General features: G+C 36.8%; 1 protein-coding gene across 2 annotated transcripts in view; it reads right to left on the bottom strand.

Annotated features, from left to right (window-relative positions):
• Positions 1–12,113, bottom strand: part of asic1b (acid-sensing (proton-gated) ion channel 1b) — a 210,925-nt gene extending 198,812 nt beyond the window's left edge. Inside the window, exons 1-2 of one of the 2 annotated variants that reach the window (XM_048182460.1) lie at positions 11,567–12,113; positions 10,801–11,268 (exon numbers count right to left, since the gene is read on the bottom strand). In XM_048182460.1, the coding sequence (XP_048038417.1) occupies positions 10,801–11,165 (365 nt within the window). In that variant the 5' untranslated portion in view covers positions 11,166–11,268; positions 11,567–12,113. Of the gene's footprint in view, positions 1–10,800 lie in introns of both variants that reach the window. The other variant, XM_048182459.1, reaches the window with a different exon arrangement.
• Between the last annotated feature and the right edge of the window lie 482 nt (positions 12,114–12,595).

Genomic DNA, 12,595 nt, shown 5'->3' with positions numbered 1-12,595 from the left:
TGTACACACAGCACCCCATATTGACAGAAAAACACAGAATTGTTGACATTTTTGAGGATTTCTTAAAAAAGAAAAACTGAAATATCACATGGTCCTTAGTATTCAGACCCTTTGCTCAGTATTTAGTAGAAGCACCCTTTTGATCTAATACAGCCGTGAGTCTTTTTGGGAAAGTTTTTCACACCTGGATGTGGGGATCCTCTGCCATTCCTCCTTGCAGATCCTCTCCAGTTCTATCAGGTTGGATGGTAAACGTTGGTGGACAACCATTTTTAGTCAGGGCTCTGGCTGGGCCATTCAAGAACAGTCACGGAGTTGTTGTGAAGCCACTCCTTCGTTATTTTAGCTGTGTGCTTAGGGTCATTGTCTTGTTGGAAGGTAAACCTTCGGCCCAGTCTGAGGTCCTGAGCACTCTGGAGAAGGTTTTTGTCCAGGATATCCCTGTACTTGGCCGCATCTTTCCCTCGATTGCAACCAGTCGTCCTGTCCCTGCAGCTGAAATACACCCCCACAGCATGATGCTGCCACCACCATGCTTCACTGTTGGGACTGTATTGGACAGGTGATGAGCAGTGCCTGGTTTTCTCCACATATACCGCTTAGAATTAAGGCCAAAAAGTTCTGACCAGAGAATCTTATTTCTCACCATCTTGGCAAACTCCATGCGGGCTTTCATGTGTCTTGCACTGAGGAGAGGCTTCCGTCGGGCCACTCTGCCATAAAGCCCCGACTGGTGGAGGGCTGCAGTGATGGTTGACTTTCTACAACTTTCTCCCATCTCCCGACTGCATCTCTGGAGCTCAGCCACAGTGATCTTTGAGTTCTTCTTTACCTCTCTCAGCAAGGCTCTTCTCCCCCGATAGCTCAGTTTGGCCGGACGGCCAGCTCTAGGAAGGGTTCTGGTCATCCCAAACGTCTTCCATTTAAGGATTATGGAGGCCACTGTGCTCTTAGGAATCTTAAGTGCAGCAGAATTTTTTTTTGTAACCTTGGCCAGATCTGTGCCTTGCCACAATTCTGTCTCTGAGCTCTTCAGGCAGTTCCTTTGACCTCATGATTCTCATTTGCTCTGACATGCACTGTGAGCTGTAAGGTCTTATATAGACAGGTGTGTGGCTTTTCTAATCAAGTCCAGTCAGTATAATCAAACACAGCTGGACTCAAATGAAGGTGTAGAACCATCTCAAGGATGATCAGAAGAAATGGACAGCACCTAAGTTAAATATATGAGTGTCACAGCAAAGGGTCTGAATACTTAGAACCATGTGATATTTCAGTTGTTCTTTTTTAATAAATCCTCAAAAATGTCAACAATTCTGTGTTTTTCTGTCAATATGGGGTGCTGTGTGTACATTAATGAGGAAAAAAATGAACTTAAAAGATTTTAGCAAATGGCTGCAATATAACAAAGAGTGAAAAATTTAAGGGGGTCTGAATACTTTCCGTACCCACTGTATACATATATATATATATATATATATATATATATATATATATATATATATATATATATATATATATATATATATATTGGTTGAAACGGTACATGTATTCGTCCCAAACTTTAACAGTATGGGCAACTATACGGATGTCACATTTCTGTTCATGCTGTATGTTTCTGTATGTAATCATAAAGTATCTTTAAATATTTACAAATAGGGAAAATTAAATTAATTCAAAATTTCTAAACATATTAACAGCTTCAAAACATATAAACAAATAGCCTAATAAGCTGCATTCAAAGCTAATGCACAGATCTCTTTTGAAATGTAAGATGTTTTTGTTCTCTCTGTTTAATCCCTTAAGACATAACTGACTGTTTACATTAATTTCGCATCATAAAAGCATTTAACCACAAAGTAACTGAAATTCTCAGAATCAATCCAGAATCGTTGGTGAGAGAATTGCAATGCATTGATTTTTTTTCTCCCACCCCTAATAGATATGTTCACATGTAATCTCTCAACCAGTGTTTCAACCGCAGAAAGACATCAACAAAACAGCCTGAGAATAACATCTCACATAGCATTACATTTACCTCAGGCAAGTCATTTAGTGTCCACAGCATGTTAGTTCACTGGAGAAATGAACTCTAGAGGGGAGCATTTCACTAAATAAATGCACTATATTACCTTTATATCTATTCTAACTTTATATCCATATAATTATCTTAGGTATTCATTATATTCACCTGTTAGTTATGTCTTAATTATTTTATTTGTTTAAATAAATTTGTCATGAAAATGACTATATTTTAAAAAATGAACTGGAGTAGAAAAATAATTGAAAAATCATTTTGTAATAAGATTTAGCAATTAATGCAATACCTGCCTTATGTGCAAATTACATGTTTTTTTTTTTTTTTATTTGAGTGTTGATTATTATATTTAAATACATTAATATACATTAATAATGTGCGGTGCCATCGCATGGCAAAATAAATAATTCTTTCAACAATCAAATGTTACTCAGCCTCAAACTCCAAGCCGAATTAAATTCCAATCAGGAAATCAGATGGCCAATCAGATGGCTCTGCGAGTGCGGTAGCGTTCTTATTATTCTAACAGCTGGATATGAACATGTCAACAGTTTTACTGACTTTGACTAACTTGCTCAGTAAGAATGTCAACTGAACAAACTCTTGAGCTGAAAAAGAAAAGTAGAAGACAGTAGAAAAAGTTGTTTATGCTAATATTGCATCCCTTGTGGCATCACTGAAAACGCACTTGAGTTGAGTTACAAATTGCAGTGTAATAAATTTCAAAACACAACATGATGTGCATTTGAGCTAGCATAGGCAAAAGCATTTGCACTCACGTATTTGCATAAAGAATGATTAGGGTCTTACAGACCCTAGACTTTCTCTGAAGCTTGAACATGCAATCTGTCCTCTTTCTGTCTCTACACGCTCTAGTCATTTCACATATTCTCTTTCCCTTTTATTCTCTGAACTTTTCAATATTCAAAGCTGCTCCATCAAGGCTGTCTGCATTAAGCATTCACCTGTTAAATATTCCACTTGGCATGTGGATAGAACTGATTTAGCAATAAAATAAGCAGAAATTAACTTGGGTGTTATGTTAATTGTGTGTCAGCAAACAAATAAATAAATACATTGAAATGCTCTGAGCATTTAACCTCAACAATAAGACATCTGAAACAGAGCCAAAATCTGAAAGAAATGCAGATCAACTGATATCATTCCAGCCTCGTGAAGATGACACAGATCAAACATTCTTTGAAGATGAGTTAGTGTCTTTAAAAGATCTTAAAATGTGATAAAAAGAGAACTGATGAGAATTAGATACTCCAAATGTCACTCACTGAATTCCAGGTCACATGACAACTACAATACTGCACACTACACTGTAGATATTGTACAGTTTTTACTATTTAAAAAATATATAGTATGCAGTATGGAGACAAATGTTTCGAAATAGCTGCAATTAGACAATAATCACGACCTCACTACACTGCACCGCTTAACAAATACAGCATCACTATAACTGTCATTACTGTCAAAGATGAGAAAACAGCAGAATCTAATTGTTAAGCTAAGATTAACATAAAACTCAAAACAAAACACTCTTGATAATCAACATGTAACCGAGTAAAAGCGACGAGAACAGACAATGAACTGAAAAAACACACGCAGAGCTTAAATACACAAACAAACCAATCAACAAAATGAATAACAGGTGAGCATGATAATTAAAAAAACAAAAAAATGGAAACTAACAAACACAGGAAACTGAACTAAACACATGAAAAACCCAACTAAAAACAAAGATTACCCATAACAATTACTAGTACTCATACTTATGGTTGCAGTTTTTCAAAAAATAGAAAAAGATTTAAAACAAAAGTAATTTTTTTCCACAGATAATCTAGGCTATTCTTATGTAAAGTGTATCTGCGATCATTAACATATAATGCCACTCAGATGTGACAGACTAAAGTACGGTGGGCTCAGGCCATATTAAATTTAAGAGCATCACTTTTACTTTGCTTGTGAATGTGAAGTGATCGTCAGTGAAGCTTCTCTAATAGACTCAATGGAGCCGTGATGACATCTGCTAATGAATCCCAGAGAGAATAAAGCAGGAAAGTTCTGCCTGTCACGCCACGATAACTATCGGCCTGAGCTGTCACTGCATCTTACTCGAGGCCACATCAAGAGCAGTGTTAGCTCTTCAAACAATAGCATGAATATTGCAGCTTAGGCTGGTTGAATCCCAATTTGCATACTTAAGAATGAAAATACATACTTTACCATTGACGTTAAAGTGTGTTTTGAGCATATTGTAATGTATTGGGATGCTTGATAACACATACAATCTTTTTGGTTTGTGTTTAAATGTAAGCCTTGCTAAATTCGCTGCCTTAAAGGTGACCTATTATGCCCCTTTTTACAAGATGTAATATAAGTCTCAGGTGTCCCCAGAATGTGTCTGTGAAGTTTTAGCTCAAAATACCCCATGTAATTTTTTATAGTACCATCTTTTAACTGCCTATTTTTGGGTGGAGGTTAAAAAAAATGCCCTGATTTGGTGTGTGTACCTTTAAATGCAAATGAGTTTGTGCTCCCCGCCCCCGATCCCAATACACTGAGGCATAAACAATACAGGAGAAGCTCACACAGCAAATATAATGCTCAAACTGGATCATTACAAACTGATGTTTGCTAACATTCGATTCTGAATGAGTTTGATAACGTTAATGATACACACTGTTGGAGAGATTCAATAAGAATGTAGATACGCTTATGAATTATACAGACTGCAAGCGTTTCACTGCAAAAAATGCTGTTCTCACTTAGAATTTTTGTCTACTTATTTTTCCTGAAAACAAGAAAATAATTTTTACTTGTCAAGAAAATGCTTCTTGATTTAAGATCTTTAAGATATTTTGACAAGAAACAAGACAAAAACTCTAAGTAAGAACAGCATTTTTTGCAGTGTTTCATTTTGGGTTAAAAATGAAAATAACGACGTGGCTCTGGTCTCCGTGAATACAGTAAGAAACGATGGTAGCTAGCCACATTTAACAGTACATTAGCAGCGTGCTGATGAAACATTCAGAAAGACAATTTGCAAACATCACAATATATATGTGAGACTGGATCATGAACAGTTGGTATCGATCCATCTTTGAGAATCAACTTCTGTGCAAATCCTGTTTTACTGAGCCTCGTGTGCAAAGCAGTCTGGTGTAAAATGACTTGCATACACTGGTATATGAATTTATCTATACAAATTATATTCATAAATAAAATTATACCACTGCGTCCTTAGTGGCTCAGATGCCAGAAGTTTATGGAGACTCATGTTTTCTGTTATAGCCGTTAAAGGGATAGTTCACCCAAAAATGATAATTTGATGTTTATCTGCTTACTCCCAGGGCATCCAAGATGTAGGTGACTTTGTTTCTTCAGTAGAACACAAATGATGATTTTTAACTCCAACCGTTGCCGTCTGTCAGTCGTATAATGCAAGTCAATGGTAACAAAATCTATGAGAGTACAAAAAAACATGCACAGACAAATCCAAATTAAACCCTGCGGCTCGTGACGACACATTGATGTCCTAAGACACGAAACGATTGGTTTGTGCGAGAAACCTAATAGTATTTATATAATTTTTTACCTCTAATACACCACTATGCCTAACTGCCTTGAGCATCCGGTGCGGTGTGAGAGGTCTGAATGCACTCTGATGCCGGAAGTGATCTCTTGCATTCATTGACATACACGAAAGCGATCACTTCCGGCATCAGAGCGCGATCAGACCTCACTAACCGTATTTTGGAGGGCAGTTGGACATAGTGGTGTATTAGAGGTAAAAAATTATATAAATACTGTTTAGTTTCTCGCACAAACCGATCGTTTCGTGTCTTAAGACATCAATGTGTCATCACGATGCATGTTTTTTTTACTCTTATAGATGGAGTTCCCATTGACATGCATTATATGATTGACAGACTGCAACGGTTGGAGTTAAAAATCATCATTTGTGTTCTACTGAAGAAATAAAGTCACCTACATCATGCCCTGGGGATAAGCAGATAAACATCAAATTTTCATTTTTGGGTGAACTATCCCTTTAACAGATCAGTGATAATGTTTACATAGATGAAACATATCACAAGCTCAGGGACGGTCGATCTTGAGTGCTGCCATCCTGCAGAGTTTTGCTCCGACCCAACTCACCTTCCTTCACTTAGCTTTAGTAATCCTGAAGACATTCAAGTGTGTTTGATCAAGGCTGTAGCTAAACTGTGCAGGACAGCTGCACTCCAGGACCAGTGTTACTGGTACACTGTTGTCGATTGCAAAAACAAAATGGCGGCACTGTGGGTGGAAACATACAGAGGGACTGTCATATTAGGCTATAATAAGATCTCCTTCCTACATCACAAGGGGAACGAAATCTGAACGGCTTTTCTGTAGCACTTAAACATGAAAAAGGTCAGACTTTCATAATATGTCCCATTTAATATTTATTTTTACCCTAGTTTTATACCTCACCAATTGACTGCAACTAAAAAAACAGAAATGGGTTTGGGTAATATCAGCCCCCCCAAAAAAGCAAGCACCAAAAGCAGTTCACAATCTGGTGGATTCTGCATACTCTATTCAACGTACTATGATTTGGATTTCACTTACTCTAAATTTGCATACAGTTTAGGAAAGATAGTATGCTAATTGGTCATTAAGTAACTTTGTTGGCTGCGTTTGGAAGTGAGGAGTTAGTGGTGGAAACTTTGCCTAGATGCTCTCACAGTTCCCATGGCGATTGGGTTCCCGATTGGTTGCTATGTGCTATCTGTAGTCATTTTTCCTTAGAAATCCCTTGTGCTTCTATGTCATATAATTCACTCAACTAACACTGAAAAGTATTAAAAAAAAATCACAAGTACTGAGACCTTTCAAACATCTCAAATGTTTCTCCTAGACAGCAGTGTGGTTAAATAGGGAACAACTGGAGATGTTTGCTGAAGTCCCCTTACTTATGATTCTTCTGAGAAAAGATCTTACAGTTTTTTTCAATTGCTAACATACTTTTGTCCAATCTATAGTCACATTTACAAAACTCTAAACACATTTAGCAGAATATCCGTCTGTTGTGACCATACCATTAACACAATTCATGTCGTTTTCACATAAAATGCAGTCAATTAACACGTTTTTATAATGCTTAGATTTTCTTTTCATGTAAGCTTACCTCATACCAAAATCATGGATCTTTCTCATCTTATTTGCAAATGCTTAAACACAGCAAGTCAGAAATGAAGACCCAATGTTCCAATCATTAAATATAGGATAAAACCTCTAATTCTGCAACAACAGCAGCTCAAAAGTATTGAAAAAAATATATAAAACAAATACTGAAATAATTGATAAGCATTTTTAATTAGCAGATCACTGAAATATTGAGAAATAGCAGATTCCAATCTCAGTTGGAAGCATAGTCAGGTGTTGAATTTATTTTCATTACATGGACATACACAGTAAAATAGGACTCTTTGAATCGGATTTGTTCAGTGTGGATGAAGAACAACACAGAGGAGCAGAGAGGAAATAATATCTGGGTAAGGGAGAAGAATAGATGAAGGAGGAAAGGAGAAGTTGGATCAGGACAAGTGAGAAGAAGAGGTATGGGAGAGGAGGAAGAATGTGTGCTGGATTGTGCATCTCTGTTTTTTTTCACTTACACGTGGAACCTATGAAAGCTTATTTCTGCCATGAATAGAAAATAAAAAAGGTAATTATGTCAATTATTTTATCTCACATTTTTGTAATTATTTTATCTCACAATTCTGACTTTTTAAACTCAATTCCTATAGTTTATATATCACAATTCTGAGGGGAAAAAGTCAGAATTGTGAGATGTATATTCACAATTGCAAGATAAAAAAAAAAAAAAAAAAAAAAAAAAAAAAAAATAGAATTGAGAGATAAAAAGTCACAATTACCTTTTATACTTTTTTTATTCTGTGATGGAAAAAAGCTTCAACAGTAACCAAAGGCCATGTATGTTGGATTTGTTGTTGATCAATGGCAGCAATTTCATGTTTTCATTTCAGTAAAAGCTTCATGTAAAGCTTTTACTACAACGATTCCACTACCACTGTTCCATATATGCAGAATATGTGGTCTGCGTAGGGCACTAACTACCAAGGGGACACCATCCCACCATCAACACCCCACACACCCCCAGAGAAAGATTTCAACCAAGGGGCCAACTGAAGTTCTGCATAGGGGACTCATCTGACCAGTAGCTGCCCTGAGCAATTCTGTTACTTTCTTCTTCTCTTTTTCTACTGCACATTCTATAAAATAACGACTCACTTTTGTTGCCAAGAATGAACACATTCAACACTCAACCAAAAATGTAGAATGGCTTACATGCATTATACTTTTACTACAGTAAAAGGAAACTGAATTATAAAAACTATGGATTTCATATTTTCTCCAGTTAGAACTGAAACATGACAAGTAATGCAGTTTTCGTAATGCCATCAACTGTTAGTATTTCATTGCGCTTTGATTGACGATATGTTCATGTTGAATAGAAAACTAGTGCTATGTTTTGACAGAACGACTCGATTTTGAATCAGGTTTGCTGTGTTTTGATAGAGTTAGTATATGTTGAAAAAGGTTTTTACCGTTTTGAAATGTGGAGTTTGTGTTTATATAACAAAATATGGTTTTGGGCAGAAAATTAACTATTTGGCTAATTGTGTGATGTTTGTGTGTTGCTGTGTTAAGAGTTTAGAAAAAGTACTTTAAGTATTGCTAAACGCTTGTTAGCAATTGAAAAAAACTGTAATATGTCTCCACAAGACATCTCAACAACTGTACTGAAATTTACCAAGACGCCAAAATCAAAAGCAGAAAGTCCCTCTTGCATCCATGTGTTTACTTTGACCCTAGACTTGGCACATTTTAGACATCTAAATGCTTATATGAACAGACCAAACCAATATGTCAACGTTCAGGCATGTTGTTTCATTCTGGCATTGACATATAAGCTGTTTATCCAAAGATAAACATCACTCCAGAAAGCCTTCAGATGCAATATACGTCCAAAAAGTAATCTGGCAAAGCGAATATTAGTCGAGCGTGACTTTTCAACGAAAATCTAAACTCGGCATCAATTATTCATTCCTACCAAATGTGTTGTTATTGAAAAGCGATGAGACAGATTGTACTGCCAATGGAGACACTGATGTGTTCAATGAGTTCTGGATCGGCTCCGACCGCAGAGTGACAATCACAGTCCTGAGAGAAGAATCCAGACTCTGAGCAGAACTTCTGCTTCTCTAATGGCTGCACATTCGCCACAAGCACAACACATGGTGTTATCAGTTACATCGAATCAATGATGATTCACTTCAGCCCTCGCCGGGGCTTTTAACACCTGAGGGGACCAAATCATTTTTCATTTAAAGACAGGCAAGTCAACACTCTAACTCGCCTCTCATTTTCAATGAGGCACAATGTTTACAGCTTACATTTTCAACTCCCATCAAAGCCTAAATACAGATTCAGACTGAATTACATTTAGTGTGTGATGAGTCAAATTCTGACACACAATAGTCAGACTTTAGAAAATCGTACTGACATAAACCTTGAGATAAAACAGATATCGTTTGTCTCTGTCAACAACAAAAGATGTTTTCTGTTTTCAAAAACATAACCTTTAAAGTCCTCAAAGAAAAATACTGAATCTTTCACAAAGCCTCAGAAATTCAGCTCAAAAATGGAATAGCAAAAAAGGATAAACTGTTTCTTAAAAGTTCTTTCTCAGACATTCTATAAGTGTTCAGACAGTGTTGAGACAAACCTTATCAAATGTAATTAAACAACAGCCCAGTTCACAAATATAAAATATATGATTCTTTAAACTTTGCATCATATTAAAGTATGTATATAACCTTTAACCACTTCATAGTAATGTTAGCAGGTCCTTGAGCAATGCATTTCTGAAAAAAATATATATATATTTAACACTTTATGTAAAATATCTAGCTTCAGCCAGATCGCTTTCCGTATTCAACTTAAGAAGAAAGTGTAACTGATGTCAAGTCAGTTACACTTGTTTCATAAGTTGGCGTAGGACGTAGCGTAAGCGTTTTGAACTGCGAGAGGAGTTGCACTTTCTTCTTAAGTTGAATACAGAAGGTGGAAGCTAGTTATTTTACTTTATAATGTGTTAAATATGGATATTTTTCTTACACAAACGCATCACTTTGCTTCAGAAGGCCTTTATTAACCCCCCGGAGCCGTGTGGAGTACGTTTATAATGGATGGATGCACACTGGATGGACTTTTTTGAGCTTCAAAAAGGTGGTTTCCGCGCACTGCCATTATAAAGCTTAGGAGCATCAGGGTGATTATTAATATAACTCTGACTGTACTCATCTGAAAGAAGAAAGTCATATACACCTAGGATGGCTTGAGGGTAAGTAAGTCATGGGGTATTTTTTATTTCAAAGTGAACTAATCCTTTAATAATAATGACAAATTCTGGGATCATGGTGCAATATTCTTTTGGAATCAGCATATGAGTTTATGTGTAAAGTAAAAAACTTTTCACATGTTCTCTGAATTGAATTTTGAAACTATCAATATTGTTGTAAACACTGATGAGATAATGTAGTGGTGTGGTAGCCTTGTCCGTCATGGATAAAAACAACGCGAATACGAATTTCTGTGTCAAAACACAAACAATTCTGAGTAAAATCTGAGTAATTTTCTTTTAATTTTCTCCATATAAAATGTTGTACAGAACTCACCTGCCATTTAATAGCGCGAGCAGCTCGCCCGCGTGGTACAGGTCGTTACGCGTCACGCGGCCGAAGCGGAAAGAGTTCAGGTTGCAGAAGGTGATGGCAGGAAACGCCATCATTGGTGCTGTGACCTCGTCCAGCTTGGTGACATGAGGATACTGAAAGTAAAACTTGATGCGGTCAGCGCAAACAAGCACCAGGAACGAAAAAGACCCCAAGAAAAAGATGATCCAGAGGGATCGTTTGATGTACTGGCGTTCATAACTGAACATGTGTGAGATGCCATGGAGCGTGGACCTGCTGGCAAAAACTTCAAGTGGTGCGGGCTGCCTACAGTCCAGGTTGTCATCAGACTCGGTTTTAATATCCATGGTTCTTGAAGTTTAGAAGGTCTTTGAATGAAGCAGGGGCTGATATATAGAAGACTGGAGGAAGTTCACGCCCTCAGATGGTCAAGCAAGTGCATCGATGAACCTGGTAGACAGTAGAAAGCAGTTACAACAATCCATGCAACATCTTCACCAATGGTCATCCAGCGTTCCAGCAAGTTTTTGCTCTGTAAAGTGAAATGGGAGATATTCAACCCGATCTAACCCTTGAAGTTTTGTTGATCTAAGATGTATTCAGGTTTATTTGGTCACATTAAATAACATTTTCGACTTGAATAAAACCGGTGTCGTTTGATATTACCACATTAAGCGCCTTTCGGCTACTCAAATTAGCGATAAAAGAACAGTTTGAAGAACTCAACTCCAATAGTACGAATTCTTACAGATATATTAGCTTCGAAGTCCTCTTCACCGAAATAACTCCGTAGTTGCGAGAGTATCGTCAATTCATTGTCCGTATCCTCCAGTCGAATCAGCGCAATTTAGCTAAAACAAGCGTGATGATACCGCTTATAACTACTGTCATTTATTTACATGCATCCCCATAAGGTGTTATAGACAACAGAAACGCATCGCTCGATGAATGTCCTCACATCCATTCACAACACAACACACATCCGCGGTGTCAAAGCGGCTCAGATCGTGTTTCAAGCTCGATACAATAAGCGATCCGCAATCCAACTTCACCACGCGCGCTGGTAACGGCAACACAGATGCTCTCTGGATGCTGGCATCACTAAAATGTCCCCCTCTTTAATTAATGCAGCACGGCGTGCGTATCCATATCAGATAAAGTGTCGGGTCGTAAGTTATATAGCCCCCGTCCGTCCAGTCCTGTGGGTTGGTTCAGATGTAGACAGACACGTCAGGAATGAACGCTGCACACTGCGACGAAGCCTCCATCCAGGCGCTCCACTGTGTCTGAGCATCACTGTCTATATGACCCGACCGTTTCTTAAAAGAGAGAGAGAGACCGAGAGAGACATATCGCTATTGATGATTATTATATTCAAAATACATAAGATATTTTCATTATAGAGGTTTTATTTTATATATATATATATATATATATATATATATATATATATATATATATAATATATAATATATAATTACCTTTTGTTCTTTAATATCACACTTTTTTATAGGCTATTTTATTTTTCAGCTTGTTAGGCACTTTATTCACAGTAAAACAAAAATAAATGTTTTAGTTTTTCTTATTAATATATTTTGCATATTTTATTTTTATTATATGCATGTCATTATTATTGTATTTTTTACCTTTATGTATAATTGTATTATTCTTATTCGTTTGTATCGTCCTTTTGTTTGATAATGCAATAAAAAAAATTGCCCTCAAAGGGACAATAAATACACACTGCACAGCTACTAATGTCAAAACAAACTAAAGT

This window comes from Megalobrama amblycephala, linkage group LG2 (genome assembly GCF_018812025.1).
Source record: "Megalobrama amblycephala isolate DHTTF-2021 linkage group LG2, ASM1881202v1, whole genome shotgun sequence".
Classification (NCBI taxonomy): Eukaryota; Metazoa; Chordata; class Actinopteri; order Cypriniformes; family Xenocyprididae; genus Megalobrama; species Megalobrama amblycephala.
The sequence above is the reverse complement of the archived record's forward strand: the minus strand, read 5'-3'. Positions and strand labels throughout refer to the sequence as shown.